At 39.3% G+C, this 24,262-nt stretch overlaps 2 protein-coding genes across 12 annotated transcripts in view; one reads left to right on the top strand and one right to left on the bottom strand.

Annotated features, from left to right (window-relative positions):
* Positions 1-8,345, top strand: part of NCBP1 (nuclear cap binding protein subunit 1) — a 47,751-nt gene extending 39,406 nt beyond the window's left edge. For 7 of the 9 annotated variants that reach the window (XM_064379727.1, XM_064379711.1, XM_064379732.1 and 4 more), the window contains one exon: positions 7,706-8,345. The gene's annotated coding sequence lies outside the window, so the exon portion shown is untranslated. Of the gene's footprint in view, positions 1-526; positions 680-7,705 lie in introns of all 9 variants that reach the window. The other 2 variants (XM_064379722.1, XM_064379716.1) reach the window with 2 other exon arrangements.
* On the bottom strand, positions 394-23,922 carry XPA (XPA, DNA damage recognition and repair factor). Of its 3 annotated transcripts, XR_001111258.2 has the most exons (7): positions 23,703-23,922; positions 18,837-18,947; positions 15,323-15,428; positions 12,906-13,071; positions 10,640-10,757; positions 7,698-7,922; positions 394-606 (listed from the first exon to the last, which is right to left on the bottom strand). XR_001111258.2 is itself a non-coding variant. In XM_012475746.2 (6 exons), the coding sequence occupies exons 1-6, from the start codon at positions 23,872-23,874 to the stop codon at positions 458-460; spliced, it is 822 nt and encodes a 273-aa protein (XP_012331169.1). In that variant the 5' UTR covers positions 23,875-23,922; the 3' UTR covers positions 394-457. The 3 variants fall into 3 exon arrangements, 2 of the variants coding, with proteins under 2 accessions (XP_012331169.1, XP_012331170.1); XM_012475746.2 differs by lacking the exon at positions 7,698-7,922; XM_012475747.3 differs by lacking the exons at positions 7,698-7,922; positions 23,703-23,922 and adding an exon at positions 22,562-23,294.
* Positions 23,923-24,262: the final 340 nt, after the last annotated feature.

The raw sequence follows: 24,262 nt of genomic DNA, 5'->3' as shown, positions 1-24,262 counted from the left end.
GAGACAGAAATCATCCTAAAAAACATGACCAGAACCTGGGTACAATGGTACACCACCATTGCTATTTGTTTCTTGGTTAAGAATCCAGTTCAGCTGGCTATGGCCTTTTTTGAAAGCTTTTCCCTGTACCTCAGTCTGTGGTTTGTTTTGGTATCTTGTCCTCAAATTTGTAGCTGACCTACCACTTTTGCACCTACTCTAGCACTCAGCTGCCATCCCTGGTTGTAAGAAAACAATCATAGACATGACATTCTGCACACAACCAGGCCAGGTGGACCTTCACTGAAACTTGCTTTTAAGCAGTAACATACGTAATTATTACTGAAGCATTACTTATACAAGGGTTTCATTCATCTATGAAGACATTGCATTTTCTTGAATTTTGAACAGAACCAATCTTAATTTCCTTTATTTAAATGTATAATTAATTCTATAAAACAGGTCACTGAACTAAAAATCACATTTTTTCATATGTCAGTTCATGGCCACACATTGTACAAGTCTTCCGGTACATGTCATCTTCTAGGTTTTCTTCTGGTCCATACTCATGTTGATGAACAATCGTCTCTCTTTTCCACACGCTGCTTCTTACTGCTCGCCGCAATTCTAAGAAAAAAAAAGTCATCTTTTCAGTGGTGCTATTCAGCTGAATCCAAAAATTCATCAAGCTTTCAGCCATGTACGTGTGTCTATGTGTATTTAAACCATATGCAGTTTACCTTAATTTTATAACAAATCAGTTGATTATATGAACTTGGGAAGTTTACTTCCTTACCTCACTAGCTTGGTCTATGAATTAAGTTATCACTGGAGCAGTGTGAAACAAGAGATTCAGAATGGTTATGTGGGTTGGAGGTAAGCAAAAATAGAACCAAATTCAGAGGTGAGTTGAGTAACAGGACACATTCAGGTACATTTGACTTCACATGACAGAATGCCACAGTAGGAAAAGGAGTAATTTTAAAAAGGAGTATTACTAAGTTCCTGTCAGGAGCTATGTCTATAACTATCAAGTCAAGCTTTGCCTGCAAGAATACTAGAAAGTTGAGAAGTCTTAACACTATGCTGATGGGTTTTCATCTGAGAAAAGGTGCTTGTGTAACAGACCTCAAATCTATTGAAGTTTTTATAAAATGACAGCATTATTTTAGGAGAGGGCTAAAAATAACAATCACAAGATATTAAGAGTTGGAAAGAACCATAGAGTTTTAATTTTACTTCAACTGTGAAGCCAGAACATATTCTAATGTTTGGAGCTTTTTCTGCTACTTCATGTCAAAATCATTTTACAAAGAAAATTATTATATTGGGTTCTTTGAAAGCAACCAAGTAAATCATACTTTAAAAGTTTACACTGCCAATCCCAGCACTTTGGGAGGCCGAGGCAGGTGGATCGTGAGGTCAAGAGGTCAAGACCATCCTGGCCAACATGGTGAAACCCTGTCTCTACTAAAAATACAAACAAAAATTAATCGGGTGTTTGGCACACGCCTGTAGTCCCAGCTACTTGGGAGGCTGAGGTGGAAGAATCGCTTGAACCCAGGAGGCGGAGGTTGCAGTGAGCCAAGACTACGCCACTCTGCTCCAGCCTGGCAACAGAGCAAGACTCCATCTCAAAAAAAAAAAAAGTTTATATTGCTTATTACCTTAAAAAACCACTTAGTGCTAATAACTAAGCTAGTAACTTCTTAGTTTATAGATTAATGAATAAAAAGCAACATTTTACATTTCTGATCTCACCAGTGATCCACCCAGTTCATCATCTTTGACAGTGGCATTACCTAAGGGAGAGTATGATAGCTTTTATAATCTCAGCCATAAAAATCAACATACGCCAAGTAATCACCTATTTTCCCTAATCCATTTTAGATCTATAAGTAGTATCAGAATACTACTTGAATCTTTGCATTTTCAGCTGTTATTATATCATGAGGATGAAAACACACACAGGGCTATGTATAAGGCACTGTTCTTACCACTTTAAATGCATTTAATCCTCAAAAACCTTTAAGATAAGTAGAATTATTCCAATTTTACAGATGAGAAAACCAAAGCACAGAGAAGTTATAAGTTGCCCAAGGTTGTATAATATGTTGACGGATACCTCTAGCATGATAAGTACTTTGAGTTTATTTCAGTGCACATACCTCTAGATAGTTCTTGGCCTGGAAGAAAAACATCCAAACTCTTTCATTTCTGTCAATATCCTCATATTCTGAAGACCTTGGTTTTTCTGTATATAGATCTGGAATGCCCTCCTTCCTTTACATTTTACCTTAGGATATTTTCTAAATAACAAGTAAATGATATGCCAACCAGAACTCCACAGATGCCTCCTGGTTTCAGATAATGTAAGGAGGATGTTGCCCACTTGAATTCTAATACCTGCTTTTCAACTTTGTTCTCATGCAGGACATCTTAGCATGATTATCCCACTGAAAATCCTACAAAATTTCACTGCAGCCCAATCATGCTAAACTAACTTTTCTGCCTAATTTGAATATATTATGTGTACTTACTTAAAAAGAGGTACCAAAGAAAAGTTTTCTGAATAGTAAAAAAAAATACTTGTAGTCAAAATCAGTCTTTCTAGCCATAATTGAACCCAAGGTTTTACACTGACTTTGACTTTTTCTCCCCATTCTTCAACTATTGTGTCAGGCTATATAATTAGAATAAAGCCATATATTTAATATTTACTAGACATTCCTGGAAAAACTTGTGCCAGAAAGGAAGTATTTGGGGCCAGGTGCAGTGGCTCATGCCTGTAATCCCAGCACTTTGAAGGATCACCTGAGCTCAGGAGTTCAAGACCAGCCAGGGCAACATGAAACCCCCATCTCTACAAAAAAAAATTTTAATTAGCCAGCCACAGTGGCACTTGCCTGTAGTTGCAGTTAGGGGACTGAAGTAGGAGGATTACTTAAGCCGTTGAGGCTGCCGTGAGCCATGACTGCACCACTGCACTCCAGCCTAGGTGACAAACTCACAAAGAAAAAAAAAAAAAAACAGAACAGAAGTATTTAAAAATTGATAGGTTTGGAGTTTTTCTCATCCTTCTTTCCCTTTCTGAACAATTTGGTCCTAAAGCCATTAACCTGGAGCAAGTAAGCATCCACAGCAGAGAGAGAGAGCCCAAGAAAAAGGGCTCCCTCCAGAAAAGGAGGCAGCAACAGTAATGGGAATTAGTCACAGGTTTTGATCAAGTCACTATAGTAAGGATCACAGGACCCAGGTTTCTTGTCATCCATAAAACCATGAAATTTCAGATTAGAACTGGATATATCAGTGTAAACTCAAGGTTTACTTTACATATGTGTATAGACAGACACAGAAATACAGATACACATGTGTTGTGCTAGAAAGCAGAAAGGAATGCTGAAGAAATGACCTAAGTCCAGGCACGGTGCCTCATGCCTGTAATCCTAGCAGTTTAGGAGGCCGAGGCAGGTAGATCACTTCAGGCCAGGAGTTTGAGACCAGCCTGGCCAATATGGTGAAATCCCATCTCTTGAAAATACAAAAATTAGCTGGGCATGGTGGCATGAGCCTATAATCTCAGCTACTTGGTAAACAGACAGGAGAGTTGCTTGAACCTGGGAGATGGAGGTTGCAGTGAGCTGAGATTGTGCCACTACACTCTAGCCTGGGTGACAGAGCTAGACTTAGTCTCAAAAGTAAATAAAATTTTTTAATGACATGTCAACAGATACAAAAGCTAGTCACTAGGCCAAATCAGACCATTTGAGCACCAAAATAAGGACAGAAATGAACCAAAGCCACTGGAGAAAATCAAATTAATGAATCCATATCAATAGGGCAAAGGATGCTATAGAATGCTAACTGCCAACTGCTTAAATGCAGAAGGAATGCTGGAATTACAAGACAGTTCTTACAACCATCATACTAAAGTCGTTCTAGCAAGAACCATCAATGGATACTAAATCTAGGAGGATATAATTTCTTTTTGCTTACCAAATCAAAAATCAGAGTTACCACTGAAGGCTGATAGACATCAATGCCTCCAGATATGAGGCCATGAGAAAAACACGTCAATTACATACTATCCCTGGCCTGAAATGCATACCCTGCATCTAATCCAGCAGGACACACCAGAAACTGCCCCAAGTGACAAGCATGTTTTAAAAGGCAGGGCAGGGGAACCAGACTTCTCAAAAATGTCAATGTCATAAAAAAAATAAGGGCTATCTAAATATCCCGGAATGAAAGTTTAGAAAGACTTGGTACCTAAAGCCAATACACCCAATCCTAAACTGAATTCTGTTCTAGAAAGGAATCACTAAAAAGAACATTAGGTCAACTAACAAAGCTAGAATATGGAGGACAGATTAGACATAAACACTAAATGTTAAATTTACTCAAGTTAACAATATACTTTGGTTATGTAACAATATCCCTATGAGGAAATATACACTAATATTTATGGGTAAAAGGTAGTGATATAAACAACTTAGTCTTAAATGGTCAGAAAAAAATAAATACTGTATATGTATGAAAAGAGCATCCAAATGATGCAAATAGCATCAAGTGTTAACAGTAGGTAATCTGGATAAAGGATATGTAAGTGGCCCTTTATATTATTATCCTTGCAATTTTTTATAAGTTTGAAATTATTTCCAAATAAAATAGTTTAAAAAGACAGGCGCTAGCTTGAAGGGGATTCTATTGGCCAAATTTTGGACAATTTGAACACCAAAATGAGTAATGAGCAGAATGAACTGTAATACACTGACTTCAGAATAAGAAACCACGAGTCCAGCTGATGCTTAAAAAAATAAAAATCAGTTTTTAAAAGGAGAAGAAAAACTCTTCTTTCCAAAAGCCAAATAACAATTGTAGAAAGTGACAGAAATAGAGAATCACCATTTATATGCACCAGAATAATAACCAACTCAATTAAGACTCAGCCCTGTGTACTAAAACCACTGAGTGAAAGGTAAGGAATGAGATATTCACATAGTATTAGATTTCTCACTAGTTACAAAGGATAAAGAGTACCTCTACAGTGGAAAAACCTGGCAGACACCACCTTAACTAAGCAAACTACCACTCCCTTCAAAGAACTGGTACCATGCGTCTATTGATAAGTGCTCAAACACATCACCTTTAAAGTATTCCCACCAAAAACATTCGACATGAGCCTAACCATGAAGATAGAAGCAGCTAACAAATCTAAATGGAAGGACACACTGAACAGCAGCTGGCCTGGGCACTGCAAAATGTCAGTGTCATGAAAGACAAAAAAGACTGAGGGACTAGTTTCAAAGCAACTATGAATATGCATCATCCATGAATAGTACCTAGATCCAACAGCTGTAAAAGACACCAAAACAACTGGGAAATATTAAATTATACGCAAGACAGGAGCATTATATTAACACTAAATTTCTTGACTATGATCATTGATCTTTAGTTCTGTAGAAGAATGCCATTTTTTTTTTTTTAAAGACAAAGTCTTACTATGACACCCAGGCTGGAGTGCAATGGTGCAATCTCAGCTCACCGCAACCTCTGCTTCCCGCGTTCAAACATTTCTCCTGCCTCAGCCTCCTGAGTAGCTGGGATTACAGGCGCACATCACCATGCCCAGCTAATTTCTAATTTTTGTTATTTTTAGTAGAAACAAGGTTTCACCATATTGGCTAAGCTGGTCTTGAACTCCTGGCCTCAGATGATCTGCCCGCCTCAGCCTCCCAGTGTGCTGGGATTACAGGCATGAGCTGCTGCGCCCAGCCGAATGCCATTGTTTTGAGGAGAAACATGCTGAAATATTTATAAGACCCACAGGCCTGGCATGGTGGCTCACTCCTGTAATCCCAGTCCTTTGGGAGGCCAAGGTGGGCAGATCACGAAGTCAGGAGATCGAGACCATCCTGGCCAACATGGTAAAACCCCATCTCTACTAAAAATACAAAAATTAGCAGGGCGTGGTGGCACATGCCTGTAGTCCCAGCTACTTGGGAGGCTGAGGCAGGAGAATCACTTGAACCCGGGAGGTGGAGGTTGCAGTGAGCCAAGATCCCAACACTGCACTCCAGCCTAGCAACAGAGCGAGACTCCATCTCAAAAAAAAAAAAAAATCACAATGTCTGCAAGTAACTTACATGGCTTGGCAAAATACGTGTGTGTGTGAAAGAAAAAAATATGGCAAATGTCAACATCAGGTAAAATTTAACATTAATAATTTTTTCACATTAATTCATTTAACAAAACTTCGGAAAGCAGATATCAACTACCTACTGCTAAGAATGAGAAGGAGGTAGTTTTAAAAGAAGGTAAGACTTTTTGGGAAAAGGTCTGTAGATCTGAAATGATTTTGGGGGAACTGAGGAAACCTGGGGGGGTGCAGGTCCTACGCAGCGCTGAAAGCCTAACTGAAGCTGGAGACAAAATAGTAGTTCACCACATTACAGCCTCCTAGTCACTGACCTAGAATTTCACAATGCTGGAAGCTATAACTAAGGACTGCCTTTCGTGGAAATTCATAAAAATTTTCATGGTAACCAGTCTTCTTACTGATATCAGACACTGCTTATACTTTTTACACAAAATAATTTTCTCCTAAAACCTTTTTTAATGAAAATTTTATACCAATCTAAAACTTGTATTCATTTTTTAATATCTTGATTTTGCAAAAGAGGTGGTCTGTATTCAAAGAAACCCAATGCTGCTTGCTTCTGAGGTAAACTTTTAAGACAAGTAGCTAAGAGAGACCAGATACTTCTAAATACTTTATGGTAGGGCAGGAAGTATTGACTCATGATGCCCCTTGTTAACAGGACAAAAAGAATTACAAGGAAAGAACACGGTAACAAAATGATTCTTTGGTCTTATTTTTTCCTCCATAAACTAACGCAGAGAAACAGAATCGAGTCTCCCAAACTCTTGAGAGATGACCCCAAAGGGTCATAAATATAACCACAGGCCCAAAATGTACAATACCTACAAACTTGGGGTCCCCCAATTTCTTACCTACCTCTTTTGGGAGGAAAGTACATAGTAGTAAATAATGAAAATTGATTTTCCTTTTTTAGAAGGGTAACCTCTACCAGTACTAAATAAGAGAAAGCTAGTATAACAAAAGAAAAGCTTTAACTCTACCTTATTTATAGAGTAGGCAGGCAAACCCAAAACGTTCTGTACATTTGAGCCAGCTGAATGTTCCCATCTAATATCAAGGCCAGTGCATACTGAAGTTTTGAAATCAAAACTGATTTCTATAATCTATAACTCATTTCTGTAATGTATAACTGTCCTCTCTTTCACATTCCTTAAGATGCCTGTTCACTACTTCTTTCAAGGCTCCTTGCTACTGGAAGAGAAGGACTGGTGTAGGGCATTGAAAAGATTAAAGAAAAGGGCCAAATTCAAAAGAACTCTTTCCAAATTTCAATCGGTCCTTTGAATATTTTGATACAGAGTTTTGATAGCAGTTACTGGACAGCAGTTCTGCCTTCTTATATCTAAAATCTGCAACAATCTGAATTCACTAACAAAACTCTTTCTTGTTTTTCCCTTATTTTTATGTATCTAGATACAGATATATAAATACATATCTATCTATATATATATATATATACTATTTCAACTGTAAAATTCTTTTTGTAGTAAGATAAATTCTCAAACTGCTAAAGTAGAAGATCATATTCTAAAAGCAGGTAAATATAATCTCTTACCTTCCCAGAAAGAAGTAAACTGTGTCAGCTTCTTTGTGGATCAAAATCAGAAGACCAAGAGGAACCAGGTTCCAATTTCTTTTCAACTAAAATACTTTTAGACTTGCTTTTATTCCTCTCTGTTCTGAGCCTTGTGAGAAAACTGCACAGTAAGCTTCTTGTGTCTAATCTCTACTACTCCAACCTCAGCCCTTTGTGGCCTATTCAGGAAGGCAGGAACAACCTCTAAAGTAAATCAACAAGAAGCCATAATTAAAGAAGGCATCACACTGACCTCTCTGCACATTAAACACCAGAAGACCATGGAGTAATGTTACTGAACTGAGAAACAACTTAGAAAAACATTTCTATTTACAGAGACTTGGAAAATATATCACTCATGTTACCACTTGGGAAAATATTCTCAAAAGACATGCTTCATTCAAATAAAAAGCGAACTGAAATAAAGAACCCAGACCCAAGAGGTCTAACTCTATGAAAAGTCTAAGCTTCAGGGCAAGCTCAAACTCTTCAAAAATGAGGACAATTGACAGTAGCTTATCTGGTGATTAATAGCAGCAATTTAATGTAATGAGAAAAAAAACAATCATTGTAAAGTTCATCTTTCTTTATAAAGTAATACCAATAAAAACTAAATCTTTTTTAAGAGTTCTGTTCATACTAATGATATATATGCCGCATAGAATTTTTATAGAAAAAAAGCATGTGATGAAATGGATGCCATCATCTTTCAATCTGCTAGTAAAATTACAGGAATTTAGTTACCATTAGATGACACTGTAACCAAACTACAGAATTAGTATCTAAGAAAAAAGTACAGACAGCCCTCCTTTTAAAAAATACCTCACCACTTTGCAGATACAGGTTTTTAATTAATACTTACTATTTTATCCATATATTATCTGCACCAAAATACCACCTGGAAATGGTTAAGGAGGCAGCAGAGAAGCAAGAGTTGAGGTGATTTCAGGTAGCTGGAATTAACAAAAAAACCTAGGCTAGTATATAACTAACCTGTAACTCTGTCCTCCATTTCACACCTCTTAAAATGCCTTTTCACTACTTTATCTGAAAGGTTCTCCTTGCTACTGGAAGAGAGGAAGGACTGGTGTGGGGCATTGAAAAAAGATTAAAGGGCCAAATTCAAAAGAACTTTTTTCAAATCCTCTCAATACAGCAGTGGCTAATTTTGGGAAGGTTCTTTAATGAAATGCTCTTACATGGCATAGGTTACTACACCTTGTGATTTAGGGATTGCTAAGTAACTATATAAAAAGATGTATATAACGATGTTGATCATGGAGTTGCTTGCTAAACTTTGTGTCAAATAGTGCTTCCACTTTTATTTAAAAAATGTTTAAGGGTCTTACCATAGAAAAGAACAGGAAGAGTAAAAAAAGTGTTGCTGATGACTGTCTCTGAGTAGGAAAATCATGCCATAAGGGTTCTTTGTAAATCTCTTAACTTTTCTGCACTAATTGAATTACAATTGTAATGACAAAGGAAAAACAAATCCTCACAGTGACAAGGATTACAACAACTACTTGTGTTCCTCACAACAAGGAAGGCTTACATTCAATTTTTGGTTTTGCTTTTCTGTGTTTAAGATATCTGAGTTATCTTATTCACCCTCCAAAACCACTTCTGAATCCTAAAAACAAAAGCAAAATTATATGGTAGCACTTTTTTTTTTGAGATGGAGTCTCATTCTGTCACCCAGGCTGGAGTGCAGTGGTGCAGTCTCAGCTCACTGCAACCTCCGCCTCCTGGGTTCAAGCGATTCTCCTGCCTCAGCTTCCTGAGTAGCTGGGACTACAGGCACGTACCACCACGCCCAACTAATTTTGTATTTTTTAATAGAGATGGGGTTTCACCACGTTGGTCAGGATGGTCTCGATCTCTTGACCTCATGATCCGCCTGTCTTGGCTCCCAAAGTGCTGGGATTACAGGTGTGCACCACCACACCCGGCAGGACGTTCATTTTAAATGAATTAATTTAGTATATATAAAAAACCCAACATATACACAAAATGTGTCATCTCTACACACTGTACACTACGGTGGGACTCTGCATAATTACTGCACGAAGAACATTTATGTTTACTTTTTTGAGACTCTTTTAGCAGTCCTGAGATAGAGCAGAAAGTGACCTCTGATCCTGCAGCACTGCATGTTTGTCACTATCACAGTACCTAGCACATTTGGACAATTTTAAGTTTCTCTCCTGACAAACACTGACTCCAGCATTTATGTTAGCACAGTGCCTGGCACATAGTTGACACTTTGGATGCACTGATGGATGAAAAGATAGAATTAACAGACGTACCTACATGGATGGATAACAGGGACAAAGTAATGCAGAAATAGATGGACAAGGGAAAGCATACAGAGACAGACACATGGATAGAGAAATGACTACTTCGTGAAGACTTTCAGTCAAAAAAGCCCGGTTCCAGTCCCAACTTTGCCAATAACTATGTAACAAGTCACCCCACCTTTCTGGGTCTTTTGGTCATATGTAAAATAAAAGTGTTTTCTAGCTGCTGAATTAGAGGACTAAGACTTAGGGTATGGCTTTTCATTTTAAGCACTTAGAGAGGTTTGTTGGTGGGTGTTTTTTATAACACTGTTGATCATACTTAAGATTTAATTGATGCCAAATCCTTGACCAGTGATAGCACTCCTGATACTCACATTGTTCCTATGTAAAAATACGATTCACTTTAAGATGATGACATACATCTTTTCAGAAATGTAGTACTGTGAGGTTTGAACTGAGTGCCTTAAAGACCAACATACTGAGGGCAAACTTAAGTCATTATCATCCTCTAAAAATCACATTCCAATCTATTGGTGACATTAAACAGGAAGAATCTAGCTAAAGGCTTTTTGAGAAATGGTAAAACACAATTCTTCATGATAAAAAAATGTGGCCATTTACCTTTTACTTTTTTATCAAATTTCTTCTGTTTCATTTTTTCTCGGTTTTCCTGTCGGACTTCTTTTGCTTCTTCTAATGCTTCCTGACTACCCCAAACTTCAAGAGACCTCTTCACAACCTACAACACAAAATCCATATTTAAATGAGTTGTGATTCAGACTTGCAAAATATTATAAAGTTATCATCAAATCCACAGGTACCAAAGATTATCTAAGTATAAATTAATAACTATTTACTAGAAATGTAAAGATTTAAAATAGTAATGATCAGAAACAGGTCTAATAAAACATCTATCTAAACCTATAAAACTCTCAGTAAATGTATGCTGAATTACATTATAAATAGAAAAGTTGTCCTCTGACTGTACTGTCACAGGAATCAAAAGTACATGTGGTCAGTGAGTTTCACCAACTGTAGCAGGCTCACCAAAGAAACAGTTTGTTGACAGATTAGCCACATCAGACCTAAATATGAGGTCATCTCCAAAAATCTCCAACCACAGGAAATTACCAACTACTACTACTCATCTCCTTCAAGATCAATAATTGTTTCTATCGACTTGACTTATGATCTGCCGGATATCTATTTTAATTTTGGTACCAAAATGATGTAAAAAGTCTTCATTCTACTTTTAAAACTTTATATTATATACCTTTACTCTTTATAATATTTATTTACATTTTAAGAGAATAATTTACATGCTAAGAATTATGCCCAGGGTACCTCTCACAATACGTTAAAAGGACCATAATATTAATCAATGTAGCCAAACTCAAATTTTTTAACATAATCAAGTGATATACTTGTATTTCATAGATTTTGGGACATCACGTTTTTCATAATTTAACATCCCTGAAAATGCTGCATCATCAAAGTACTTAAAAATTCTGAGTCCAAAAGTGGTGCAGAAGAATTGGACTCAATGTAAAGAAGTTTAGGAATACCTTAAGTCTTTTGCACTTGCGTTTTCCCTTTTACGTATGCAAAAGTTGTGATATATGACAAAAAACTGTAATAAAGTAATGGCACTATTTCACTAAGTATAAAATAAAAGCATCAAGTGATAAGAAGGCATATGTTGATTTAATTAGTAGCATTTAAAATTATTTAATAGTACATAAAAAATAGTGAATTTTCTAATCAACAGATCATTAATATTTAATGAAATTCAGTACATGGTTTGTTTTATAATACAGCTTCTTAATTTTATTTGTAGATATGAGATTTTCTAGTATAGCATGTATTCAAACTGTGCTCTAAAGCAATGCCTCCCAGTGTTTCAAGCTAACAGCACAAATAGAACATTACAATATTTGTACGACTCTGGGGTAGATACAAGAAGCTGCTTGTGACCCAAAGAAACTGGGCTGGGCATTAGCAGCCCTAGCCACTAAGTCGATCACCATCTTGGCATACCTGTAACCCATCTGCAGCAAGTAGAGTTGAGAAGATCTGCTCTGAGACTACAGAGTTATATGGACACTCGCTAGCATTCCAGAAGGGCATTTCCTGAATAGAGTTAGATTTTAGGTATTTGTGAAATTCCTGAAATTTTTTTTTAATATTTCTTTTTTGGTGGGCAATGGAGGTGAAAGGGGGTAAGGAAACAGGGCATGACTCCCATTCCAACCTTTTTAAGTTTCCAAATTGTACTCTTAACATCACCCAATAGCAACATGTTTATTTCAAAGTGCTGTTATCAGAAGCAAAATGAGGCTGGGCATGGCAGGTCACACCTATAATCCCAGCACTTTGGAAGGCCAAGGCAGGAGGATCACTTGAGCCCTGGAGTTTGAGATCAGACTGGGCAATATGGCAAAATCCCATCTCTACAAAAAAGACCAAAAACTAGCCAGGTATGGTGCCATGTGCCTGTAATCCAAGCTACTCAAAAGGCTGAGGCAGGAGGATTACCTGAGTCCAAGAGGTCAAGGCTGCAGTGAGCTATGATCTCACTCCAGCCTGAGTGACAGCGTAAGACCTTTGGCAAAAAAAAAAAAAAAATAGCATACCTGTGACAGTCATGCATAATGACATTTAGTAACATATTTTCTCATTTTGCTTTTGCAAAAATTTTATTTCAAATTTTATTTGAAAAATGAATGAGAAAACATGTTACCAAATGTCATTATGCATGACTGTCACACATATGCAAAACTAGGGAGAGTTTTTTCATACTCTGTAAGCAAAAACCAAACTAATTATAACTAGTTTGTTGTTAAAACTTTACCAGAGTTAAAATTAATAAATACAACTTATTAGAGACCTGTAACTTTAAGTAGAGTTTCATATCACCCCATTGTGAATGATGAGGATTCTTCTTCACAATAAATTTAAGAGCTGGCTCTCTTTTTTCTAAATCACAATCTTTCAGAAGATATTCTTGTTTTGCCTCTGTTTTGGTGATAAGCTTGTGTTTATCATCAGCATCTCTGAAAACAGATTAAGTTCATTATGTAAGTTAGTTATTTTAAACAAATTGCAAATAGCCCAGCAACTTAGGGCACCCACAGCAAAAAAGCACATAAATAACACATTTTCCTGCAACTCTCATGGTTAAATTAGCAACATAGGAATTCTAACAGAAAAATACTTTATCTTTTACTTATTCTAATAAATTATACTATCTAGAGAAGAAACATTCCTAGCAAAGGCTCTAGGGCAGGGGTGTACTTTGCAAATGGAGCGCACAGCAAGGGACCAGTGTAACTAGAAGACCTGAAGTAAGTGATGGTGAGGAGTGGTGGGAGATACAGTCAGAGACAGTCGGCCTTGCAAGCAATGGTGAAGAAAATTTTATTCCAAATGGGATTAGAAACCAAGTTTTGAGCAAAATACTGTATGAAAAGGAGACCCTAGGGGTGCGAAAGGGGTAGTTGGGGAGAGACCAGTTACAACACTACTGCAGTGGTCCAGGCAAGAGCTGATGGTGGCCTAGACTAAGGCAGCAGTGGGAGAGGAGGAGATGCAGATGGATTCAGGATATGGTTTGAACATAGAGCCAAACAGGTTTGGAATTAATACACACAAGAGAGTGGAGACATAGCCAGTGAATGAAGCTGCCTTTACTGAAATGGTAAACACTAAAGAGCAGGTACAGGTCAGGGAGGGGAGAAATCAAAGGTTCTATCAGAGGATTCTATCACAAAACCAAAAAAGTTAAAACTAGGAATAGCTGTATGAAAGCTAAATAATTCAGAAGTATAAACTAACGGGAGACGTGCAGACTATACTGTACTATAACTATAATCTCTGATGATGTTGAAAAAGAATGGAGGACTATGTTCCTGATAACGATTAAACGTAAAAGTGTAATGTTTCCAGACTTTTCAATGTGTTGGCAGAGACTGCGTTCCTTTCTGGAGGCACTAGGTAAGAATCCATCTCCTTGCCTTTTCTAGCTTCTAGAGGCCACCTGCATTCCTTAACTTATGACGCCCTCCTTCCACTTTCACAGTCAGTGATGGTGGCTTCTCATATTGCATCACTCACTTCTTCCATAATTGAATGTCCCTCAAACCCTCAGCTCTCCTCTTCCACTTTTAAGAAAGCTCATGTGCTTGTATTGGGTCTACCTGGATAACCCAGGATAATCTCCCCATCTTGAGGTCTTTAACATTAATCATATCTGCAAAGTCCCTTTTGCTATGACAAGGTAATATATTCACAACTTTCTTTAAACTGGTACAACGGCTGCTTCCATTTTATCTTGGAAATAAATTATATGGAGTGTGTCAGTTCCCAAAAGCTATACTGGCTTTAAGGAGAATGATGACAAGACTATGGACCTTAACCACCGTGTCAGTGGGAAATGAGTTTGTCATCTATAGTTCCAGCTGCGGTGCCAGAACATTCCCAGCCATATATCTGATCATGAGGCCAGGGACCACATCTCCCTCTCTATCTACTGAAGATTCCACTCAGCAACAAGCCAATCATGATGGCTCCCAATGTCTGCAGAAGGGACTTTGAAAGGGTAGGTCCTTCAGGCAGGTGAGGAGTTGATTTAAGGCTGTAGGGACAAAGTAAGAACAGGGAACAAATAAGAGGGCCAACTAAGATTCCAAGACAGGACCTTCAGTGTGCAAAAGACATCAACAGCATTTGGCTGAGTAAACAGTAGCAATAGGAGAACCATGTGAACTGAGAAAGGTTATTGTGGATGATATAAAAAGACGATAAAGTCTAGAAGAAGAAAAAGAAGGGAAGAATATGATTTTTCCTCATCTATTCATGAGGGTAGCAAAAGACAAATGAAAAAAGGTATTATGAGCCACTGTCCTCTCACTGAAGGCCCCAGTCCTCTGACCCAGGTATAAACACACCCTGGAATAATTAAGAAATAGAGGGATCATTAGAGCTGGGAGAAGAGAAGCATTAGGAGTCTGCCACTGAGAGATGTTTAAAAACAAAAACAAAAAAACTCAGGCCACCAGAAAGGAAAAGGTAATTTATATGGCAGAACCACTGGCATCCTTCCTATTTTATGGAGTATATCATAAGCTTTAATAAGCACAGATCTACTGTATTTGGCAAAACAGAAACCAAAGAAATTTTCGGAAACGCCCAAAATAAAAATAGTAATTATTAAGAAAATATCATATCCAAACAGATATAACTTGTTTTGTCCTAAACCTACACACAAACTTATTGGCAATTAAGAACACCATCTAAAATAAGTACCTGCAGTTATCACAAGTTGGCAAATCAAAGTGGTTCATAAGATAAGAATCCATAAATTCTTTCCCACATTCTTCACATATGACATAATCAAATTCCATCACAGGTCCTAAGAAAAGGAAAATGAACTATAAGTTTCCTTTTTTATGACTAGAACAATATATTCTCCTCTATCTTACTAACTTATCAGCATGTATGTTATGCCTAACATAAATAAATATATTTAAGTAAAAGACCAAATAAGACCTTGATTATGTTTATAAAAACATTTTTTTAAGAGGAAAAAGAAAAGGAAGTAACATAAAGAAAAAAACCTAGCAATTCAACAAGTATTTCTGAATCCCAGCCGTGTGCAAGGTACTTGTATTAGTGTTACACTGCAGCTATAAGAAACTACCATCGACTGAGTGGCTTAAAACACACATTTATTATCACACAGATCTCTAGATTATTCTGACATGGGTCTCAGTGGGCTAAAATCAAGGTGTTGGCAGGGCTGCGTTCCTTTCTGGAGGCTCTAGGCAAGAATCCATCTGCTTGCCTTTTCCAGCTTCTAGAGGCTGCCTGCATTCCTTGACTCATGACCCCTTCCCTCCATCTTCACAGCCAGCAGTGATGGCTTCTCACATTGCAGCACTCACTTCTTCCATAATACATGTCCCTCTGACTCTTAGCTTTCCTCTTCCACTTTTTTTTTTTTTTTTTTTTTGAGATGGAGTCTTGCTCTGTTGCACAGGCTGGAGTGCAGTGATGCGATCTCGACTCACTGCAACCTCCGCCTCCTCCGCCTCCCCCGCCTCCCTGATTCAAGCAATCTTCCTGCCTCAGCCTCCCAAGTAGCTGAGATTACAGGTGTGCACTACCATGCCTAATTTTGGGGTTTGGGGGGGTTTTAGCTTGCTCCGTCACCCAGGTTGGAGTGCAGTGGTGCGATCTTGGCTCACTGCAACCTCCGCCTCCCAGGTTCAAGTGATTCTCCTGCCTTTGCCTCCTGAGTAGCTGGGATTACAGGCACCACCACGCCAGGCTAATTTTTGTATTTTTAGTAGAGATGGGGTTTCACCACGTTGGCCAGGCTGCTCTCAAACTCCTGACCTCATGATCCACCTGCTTCAGCCTATCAAAGTGCTGGGATTATAGGCATGAGCCACCATGCCCAGCCCTAATTTTTGTATTTTTATTAGAGACAGGGCTTCACCATGTTGACCAGGTTGGTCTCGAACTTCTGACCTCATGTGGTCCACCCGCCTTGGTCTACCAAAGTGCTGGGATTACAGGCATGAGCTACCTCACCTGGCCCCTCCTCTTCCACTTCTAAGGAAACCTGTGTGTACATTGGGTCTACCTGGATAACCCAGGATAATCTCCCCTTCTCAAGGTCTTTAACCTTCATCATATCTGCAAAGTCCTTTTTGCTATGATAAGGATAATATATTCATAGGTTCCAGGGTAATTAAGGCATTGACCTCCCTGGGGGCCATTATTCTGCCTACCACAGCACTGTTGACAGTACAAAAGAGATTAGTCCCAGAGTGGTAGGGTGAAAAGGGATCTGCTTACAGACAGGGCACCAACATTACATGGGAAAGAACAATAATAAGCACAGTAATAGAAGAGAGAAAACAACAGAATTCACTTCCAAATGGAAAAATTTTTTTCTCCTTTATTCTACCTCCTACCAAGAAAGCAAACAGCTTCTTTATCTGTTTCACCTACTGGATTATAAACTCCTTGAAGGGAGAGACTGTATTCAGCCATGTATCCTCAACTCCCAGCACAGAAAAACCACTCTAGGTAAGGTAAAGCTAGATTATTTAAGGACTTCAAATGCCTAGCTAAGGAACTTAATCCTTTAAGAATTGTTTCTCGTAGCACTTTTATAAATTTTACTAGTAAGGCTGGGCACAGTTACTCACTCCTCTAATCCCAGCCCTTTGGGAGGCCAAGGTGGGTGGATCACTTGAGTCCAGGAGTTCAAGACCAGCCTGGCCATCATGGCAAAACCCTGTCTCTACAAAAAATACAAAAATTAGCCAGGCATCAATTAGCTGAGCATGGTGGTGGGCGCCTATAATCCCAGCTACTCGGGAGGCTGAAGTAAGAGAATCATTTGTAGCTGGGAGGCGGAGGTTGCAGGAGCCAAGGTTGCAGTGAGCCAAGATCGTGCCACTGCACTCCAGCCTGGGCAACATGAGCAAAACTCCATCTCAAAAAAAAAAAAAAAAAAAAAAAAGCAAGAAAAAGAAAAGGGGAATTGTCATTTATTAACTGTTTATTTCAAAATATTCCTATCACTGCCTTCCCTTACCTCCTTCTAACACACTAATCTCCAAACTTTAAAAAAAAAATGTTTTTTTGTAGAATATTAGAGGAGCACAGCTATCGACAAAAGGAAAAACTAAAAATGCTGGAACAGGGCTAGTGATAGTCAAAGTGGTATCTTTGAAAAAATTACCAGGATGCGTTAGAATGAAGAGAAACTGTGGTAGAAATACCAATTAGGAAGCTACTACATCATTAATCAAAACATATACAATGTACAGTTTTCTAATTTAAAACATTCTTTATAATGGGAATTCCTAAATAAACACAATGATGATTTTCAAACTCTGTCACTCCTTTTTACATTTACCACTCAGAACTGGCAATCTACCATAAGCAAGAGTTGTGTAATTATTTCGTTATATATTACAATGTAATAATAATGGAAATAAAGGACACAATAAAATGTAATGTGCTTGAATCATCCTGAAACCATACCTGCCACCCCTCCACCCCACCCCAGGTTTTGTCTTCCATGAAACCAGTCCCTGGTGCAAATAAAAACAAACATTTTAATCCTTCAAGTCTCAGCTTCTGCACACATAGATTAGAGCAGGGCAACCACCTACATGGATGCACAACACTTTTGTAGCTGCAAGTAAAGACTAGAATAGGGTTTTGTGGGTTTTTTTAAGCTGTTATATTGCACTGTTGGCTGCCAAACTTATGAACAAATAAAGCATTTCTGTTTTCTTCCCAAAGAGTGTGAAAGTATCCTCACTGTGAAGGTATGTATACATATAAGTGATTGACCAAAGCACTAACCTTAGATCATAGTTATAGCTTTCTTTTTATGCTGGTCTATCTTATACTTTGTAATCTGCTTTCTTTCTCCATAGATAAATAAAAGAATGTCCTAAATGTTATCTCTTGAGTTCTGGTGCCTCATTTCGTCCTATCAAGATAATTTTGAGTATTTATTCTATCAATCAATATACTGGCTAACCCTGCCTGTTATAAAACAACAGAGAGCATCAACCCCTAAGTACATCAGCCACAAGTTATATAATCATTTCCACATGCATGGCTGTTTCTTTTTTTTCTTTAATTCTACCAGCAAAACTGCCAAACTTTATCACTTTTATAATGTACTCCAATTAAAGTACAGCATTTATTTAGCATCAGTTTGCATAGAATTATGCATGATACTCAAAATAACCAATCTAGATGCTTATTTTTGAAAAACTCACTTTACCTGGTTGATGAACAACTTTTCCAATTTTTTGTTCTTCTTCTTCTTCCTCTTCCAAAATGAAGCCTCCTCCTGTGTCAATTATCTTTGGGGCAGCTTTTACATTAGCCATGCCTAGGAAAGTAAGCGAAAGTAGTCAGCAATTAAAGTAGGTAAGTCCGTATGTTCCCTTGTGCATAAACAGCAAATTCCTTTAAATTCAATGTATCTCAAACATAAAGATGTCCACAATAATTACTTCTATTCAACATTATACTGAAGGTCCCAGCTAGTGCAACAAAGCTAGAAAACCAAAAAGGCACAAAGGATGAAAAGAAAGAAGTAAAATAGGATCCATTCACAGCTGATGTGATTATGTATGTAAAATAGCCACAGGAATCTACAATTAGAATTAAGAAATAAAAACCTAGGAAAAGATGTGTAAAATCTCTGCACTGAAAACTACAAAACACTAAGAGAAATCAAAGAGGACTTAAATAAATGGAGAAATAGGCCAGGCACGGTGCCTTACGCCTATACTGCCAGCACTTAAGGAGGCCAAGGTGGGTAGATCACCTGAGGAGGTCAGGAGTTCAAGACCAGCCTGGTCAACATGGTTAAACCATGTCACTACTAAAATACACAAAAATTAGCTAGGCGTGTGGTGGAGGCCTGTAATCTCAGCTACTTGGGAGGCTGAGGCAGGAGAGTCACTTGAACCAAGGAAAAGGAGCCAAGATCGCACCACTGTGCTCCAGCCTGGGCAACAGAGCAAAACTCCGTCTCAAAATAAATAAATAAAAGGAGAAATATACTATGTATGGATTTTAAACCTCAGTATTATAAAAATGTCAATTCTTCACAAATTTATCTAAAGATTCAAGGTGATCTCAGCCAGAACCCCAGCAATGGGGTGTGTTATGTTGTGTTATATGTGTGTGTGCATGCACACACCTGGAAATTTCCATTTCATATTTTGGGCCATGGTTGATTGTAGGTAACTAAAGCCACAGAAAGTGAAACCTTGGTGAGGAGTAATGTATGCATGTCTGACAAAGGACTCACATTCAGAATACATAATCAAATCCTCTAAATCAGTAAAAGACAAATAACCCAACTTTCCTAAAAATAGGCAAAGGATCTGAATAGGCACTTCACAAATGAGGATATCCAAATGGCCAAAAGCACAAAAAAAGGTTCTCATTATCTCTAATCATTGGGAAAATACAAATTAAAACCATAATGAAGCATCATTAGACTCTCACCAGAATGTCTAAGATGAAAAACACTGACAATACCTTGACAATACCGAGCGAGAGGATGTGGAGCAACCAGAACTGCCATACACTGCTGGTGAGATTGCAAACTGACAGAACCACTGTTTGGCAATATCTACTAAAGCTTAACATAACTACACCTCTCCTATGACCTCTCTTCCATCTCCAGGCATATACACAATGGAAGTGAGTGTGTGTGTCCACTAAAAGACATAAACAAGAGGCCAACAAACATATGGAAAAATGCTCATCACTGGTCATTAGAGAAATGCAAATCAAAACTACATTGAGATATCACCTCATGCCAGTTAGAATGGCGATCATTAAAAAATCTGGAGACAACAGATGCTGGAGAGGATGTGGAGAAATAGGAACATTTTTACACTGTTGGTGGGAGTGTAAATTAGTTCAACCATTGTGGAAGACAGTGTGGCGATTCCTCAAGGACCTAGACATAGAAATTCCATTTGACCCAGCAATCCCATTACTGGGTATATATCCAAAGGATTATAAATCATTCTACTATAAGGACACATGCACACGAATGTTCATTGCAGCACTGTTTACAATAGCAAAGACCTGTAACCAACCCAAATGCCCATCAATGATAGACTGGACAGGGAAAATGTGGCACATATACACCATGGAATACTATGCAGCCATCAAAAACGATGAGTTCGTGTCCTTTGTAGGGACATGGATGAACCTGGAAACCATCATTCTCAGCAAACTGACACAAGAACAGAAAATCAAACACCGAATGTTCTCACTCATAGGTGGTTGTTGAACAATGAGAACACATGGACACAGGAAGGGGAGCATCACACACTGGGGTCTGTTGAAGGGAAATAAGGGAGGGACAGCAGGGGGTGGGGAATTGGGGAGAGATAGCATGGTGAGAAATGCCAGATATAGGTGATGGGGAGGAAGGCAGCACATCACACTGCCATGTGTGTACCTATGCAACAATCTTGCATGTTCTTCACATGTACCCCAAAACCTAAAATGCAATAAAAAAATAGAAAAAACAAAAACAAACAAAAAAAGACATAAACAAGAATGTTTACAGAGGTTTTATTCATAACACCCCCAAAGTGGAAACTAACCAAATATCCACCAAAAGGAAAATGGAAAAATTGTGGCATAATACAAAAGAATCTATACAACATATAAATGCACAAACTACCAATGCATGCAACAAAATGCGTGAATCTCTCAGTTACTATGTTGCACAAAAAGTCAGATACTGTATGAAACAGGTAATACCAATCAAATGGTCACAAGAGTATTACTTTTGAGAGTGGAGAGTGGACACTGACTAGGAAGGCGCCACAGGAAAACTTTTAAGGTTCTGGAAGTGTACATATCTTGATCACTATGGTGTTTACACAACCATTTACATAGGTAAAATTCAGATGAGTACATTTTACAGTATGTTACACCTCCATTTTTTATTACTACCTCTTTTTTTTCTTGAGACAGAGTCTTGCTCTGTTGTCCAGACTAGAGTGCTGTGGATCTCGGCTGACTGCTACCTCTGCCTCCCAGGTTCAAGCGATTCTCCTGCCTCAGACTTCGAAGTAGCTGGGATTATAGGTGCCCACCACTGTGCCTGGCTAATTTTTGTATTTTTAGTAGAGACAGGGTATCACCATCTTGGCCAGGCTGGTCTCGAACTCCTGACCTCATGATCCACCCGCCTTGGTCTCCCAAAGTGCTGGGATTACAGGCATGAGCCACAGCGCCCGGCCCGCTTTTTTAAAAAAGACAAACAATATGTTTTATTCTGCTAAAGTCACTCTCCTTCTCTGGCCTCAATTTCTCCCCCTATTAAATGAAAGGATTAGATTATAAGCCTGTTTCCACTGTTAATAGCAATTCTCACACTGTAACACCTGTTCGTATCTCTGTATCCCTTCATTAGACTGAGTGCCTTTACCTGTGTAATTCTGAGTAAACATTCCATGCGTACCGACTGGATGGATAGAAATGAATGAACGTACCAGAATATGTAATATAAAAAGCAAAGCAAATTAATGGAATGCCAGTAAGCACAATGAGAATTGAAAACAGAGAAAGCCGGAGTTGTCAAGGCCATGACTTGAGCAGGATCCTAAACAATGCTAACTCATGCCCAAAACAAAGCTCAATTTCTCTCTGCTGCTATGTCTTGCTGTTTCCCCAGGACCTTACCACCATTCTTTATTCTAAGCAAGTTTTTTTCAGTCTCTTTCACGGCATATGTCATGGCACACACAAAAAAAGAAAATCGTACAGTACCTTGAAATAAAAGTACCACAAAGATAAAAATCCCGGCACTTACTTAACTCTTGAAACACGGTGGGTTGTACCCAATGCTACAATACAGTTCAATTCTTGGGGAATTGCCCAAGAAATCTTACAGAATGTTCATTCTACCTTGCTTTCCATGTTCAAAAGTTTAATTTAATGTCAGTTTTTGCTATTTTGTACCTTCTGTTCCACAGCCATGAAGTATAGATCTGGAAACCTTCATGGAATCATGAATATGAATTAATCAGGGCAAATGAACTTTTTGTCAGACTCTACCGTGCCTCAAGCTGAAAAAAGAATAAAAGAAAACCACTACAAAGCACAAAGGATGAGACCAGTACCATCAAAAGTAGCCAGAATTTGCAGTTTCGGTGTTAGTATGAATATCAAGACATGCTGCCAGCCTCAGACTCTTCTCACTCTATTTCTGGCTGATAAAAAAGAGTAATAGACAATACAGCTCTAAACTGTGCTCGACACAGTACAGTACAGAGCTTTCGCAACACATGTACTTCATGTTACAGAGGTAATCCTGAAGAACTGCCTGTCAACCAAACAATATTTCAAGTACCCTGAAAAAAATTTAGTTGACCCAGTGCCAAATTCTATAAAAGAATAATTCGCAATGAGAGATAAGTCCTTAATTTACTTCAATAAACACGTTTTGAGTATCTACTTTTTGCCAAGGTCACACGTCCAAGAAAGACTCATGGAATCCATGGATTAGAATCTTAAAGGTTTACTATCCAGTCCCTTCTTCTGATTGCTGAAATCTCCTCTCCTCCATTTAAGTAAGTGTTCTTCCAGTTCCTATTTGAGCGCTTCTAGTAATGGGACGCTCAGGAGAAGCAATCCATTGCACTTTTGGCAACTCCAAATGTTCAAAGTTCTCCCTAACGCACACCAAGATCTGCCTCTTCCATCAACTAGTTCTAGGTATATAGCTCAGAATCAAGAACTAGTCTAATTCCTCCTTCTGGGACAGCTGAGGCCCTGACACCTGGCACTGACTGGCACCTCCCGGCGGGGGCGGCTGCATCCCTAAACGAAAAGCCGACGCCGAGCAGCCAAGGTGCAGCGAGGAAGGTCCGGGACCGGGGCTTAGGAGGCCCAAGCGCGACCGCGGAACGCTCTGTGGTCGTGGACAGACCGCTTCGACAAGGCGGCTGGGCGGATTCCCTCCCCGACTGGGGGAGAATCTGAGCCTAGACGCCAGCGGAATTGACGTGACCCCCGGACCCCGGCACTCGGCTCGCGCGAGCCAGTCTGGGGACCAGGGAGGCGGGGAGAGGGAAGGGGGAAGCGCCGCCGCGGCCCAAACCTCCAGTAGCCGCAGCCGCCGTCGCCGGGTAGGGCCGAGCAGCCAGCCGGGCCTGGCGCAGCATCAGCGCTCGCTGCCGCTTCCGCTCGATACTCGCCCGCACCGAGGCAGGCAGCTCCCCGGGTTGCTCTGAAGCCGCCTCCTCCGACGAAGCCCCGTCGGCCGCCGCCATCTTCGACCCCCTCAGAGGACTTAGCTCGCAGCCCCACGCACACGCGCTGCACGCCTAGGCGGGTGCGCCGCCCTGCACCGCCTCTGCGCTCACCCAGCGGCCTTTCAGAGTGACAGCGCCTGCGCAGTTAAGGGGACCGGGGTGGCCGGCAGGGGCGCTGGGCGGAGTCTGGGCATGCGCACAGCCAGGAGTACCCACCTACCTACCTGCTCACTTGTCAGCTGGGAGAAGGGTCTGTGCTGATGAGATCATGTCTCAGGACCTGGTCACCTTTAAAGTCTTGCTTGGTGATTCAGAGTATGGGCTTTCGAGTCAGACCTGGGTTAAGTCTGAGCTCTTGACAGTAAAACTCTGTGACCTTGGGCAAGTTATTTAGCCCGAGTTCAGT

The sequence above is a fragment of the Aotus nancymaae genome, unplaced genomic scaffold (genome assembly GCF_030222135.1).
Source record: "Aotus nancymaae isolate 86718 unplaced genomic scaffold, 86718_ANA_hifiasm-v0.15.2.pri h1tg000003l, whole genome shotgun sequence".
Classification (NCBI taxonomy): Eukaryota; Metazoa; Chordata; class Mammalia; order Primates; family Aotidae; genus Aotus; species Aotus nancymaae.
This window is presented reverse-complemented; position numbering and strand designations above follow the sequence as displayed.

Excerpts from the sequence above, each read along its gene's own strand:
- XPA (XM_012475746.2), bottom strand. The coding sequence starts at position 23,874 with ATGGCGGCGGCCGACGGGGCTTCGTCGGAGGAGGCGGCTTCAGAGCAA. Across the intron at positions 18,948-23,702 it reads GGCGGCTGCGGCTACTGGAG|GCATGGCTAATGTAAAAGCT; the intron begins GTTTGGGCCGCG and ends TTACTTTCCTAG. Across the intron at positions 10,758-12,905 it reads AACTCTACTTAAAGTTACAG|GTTGTGAAGAGGTCTCTTGA; the intron begins GTCTCTAATAAG and ends TTTGTGTTGTAG.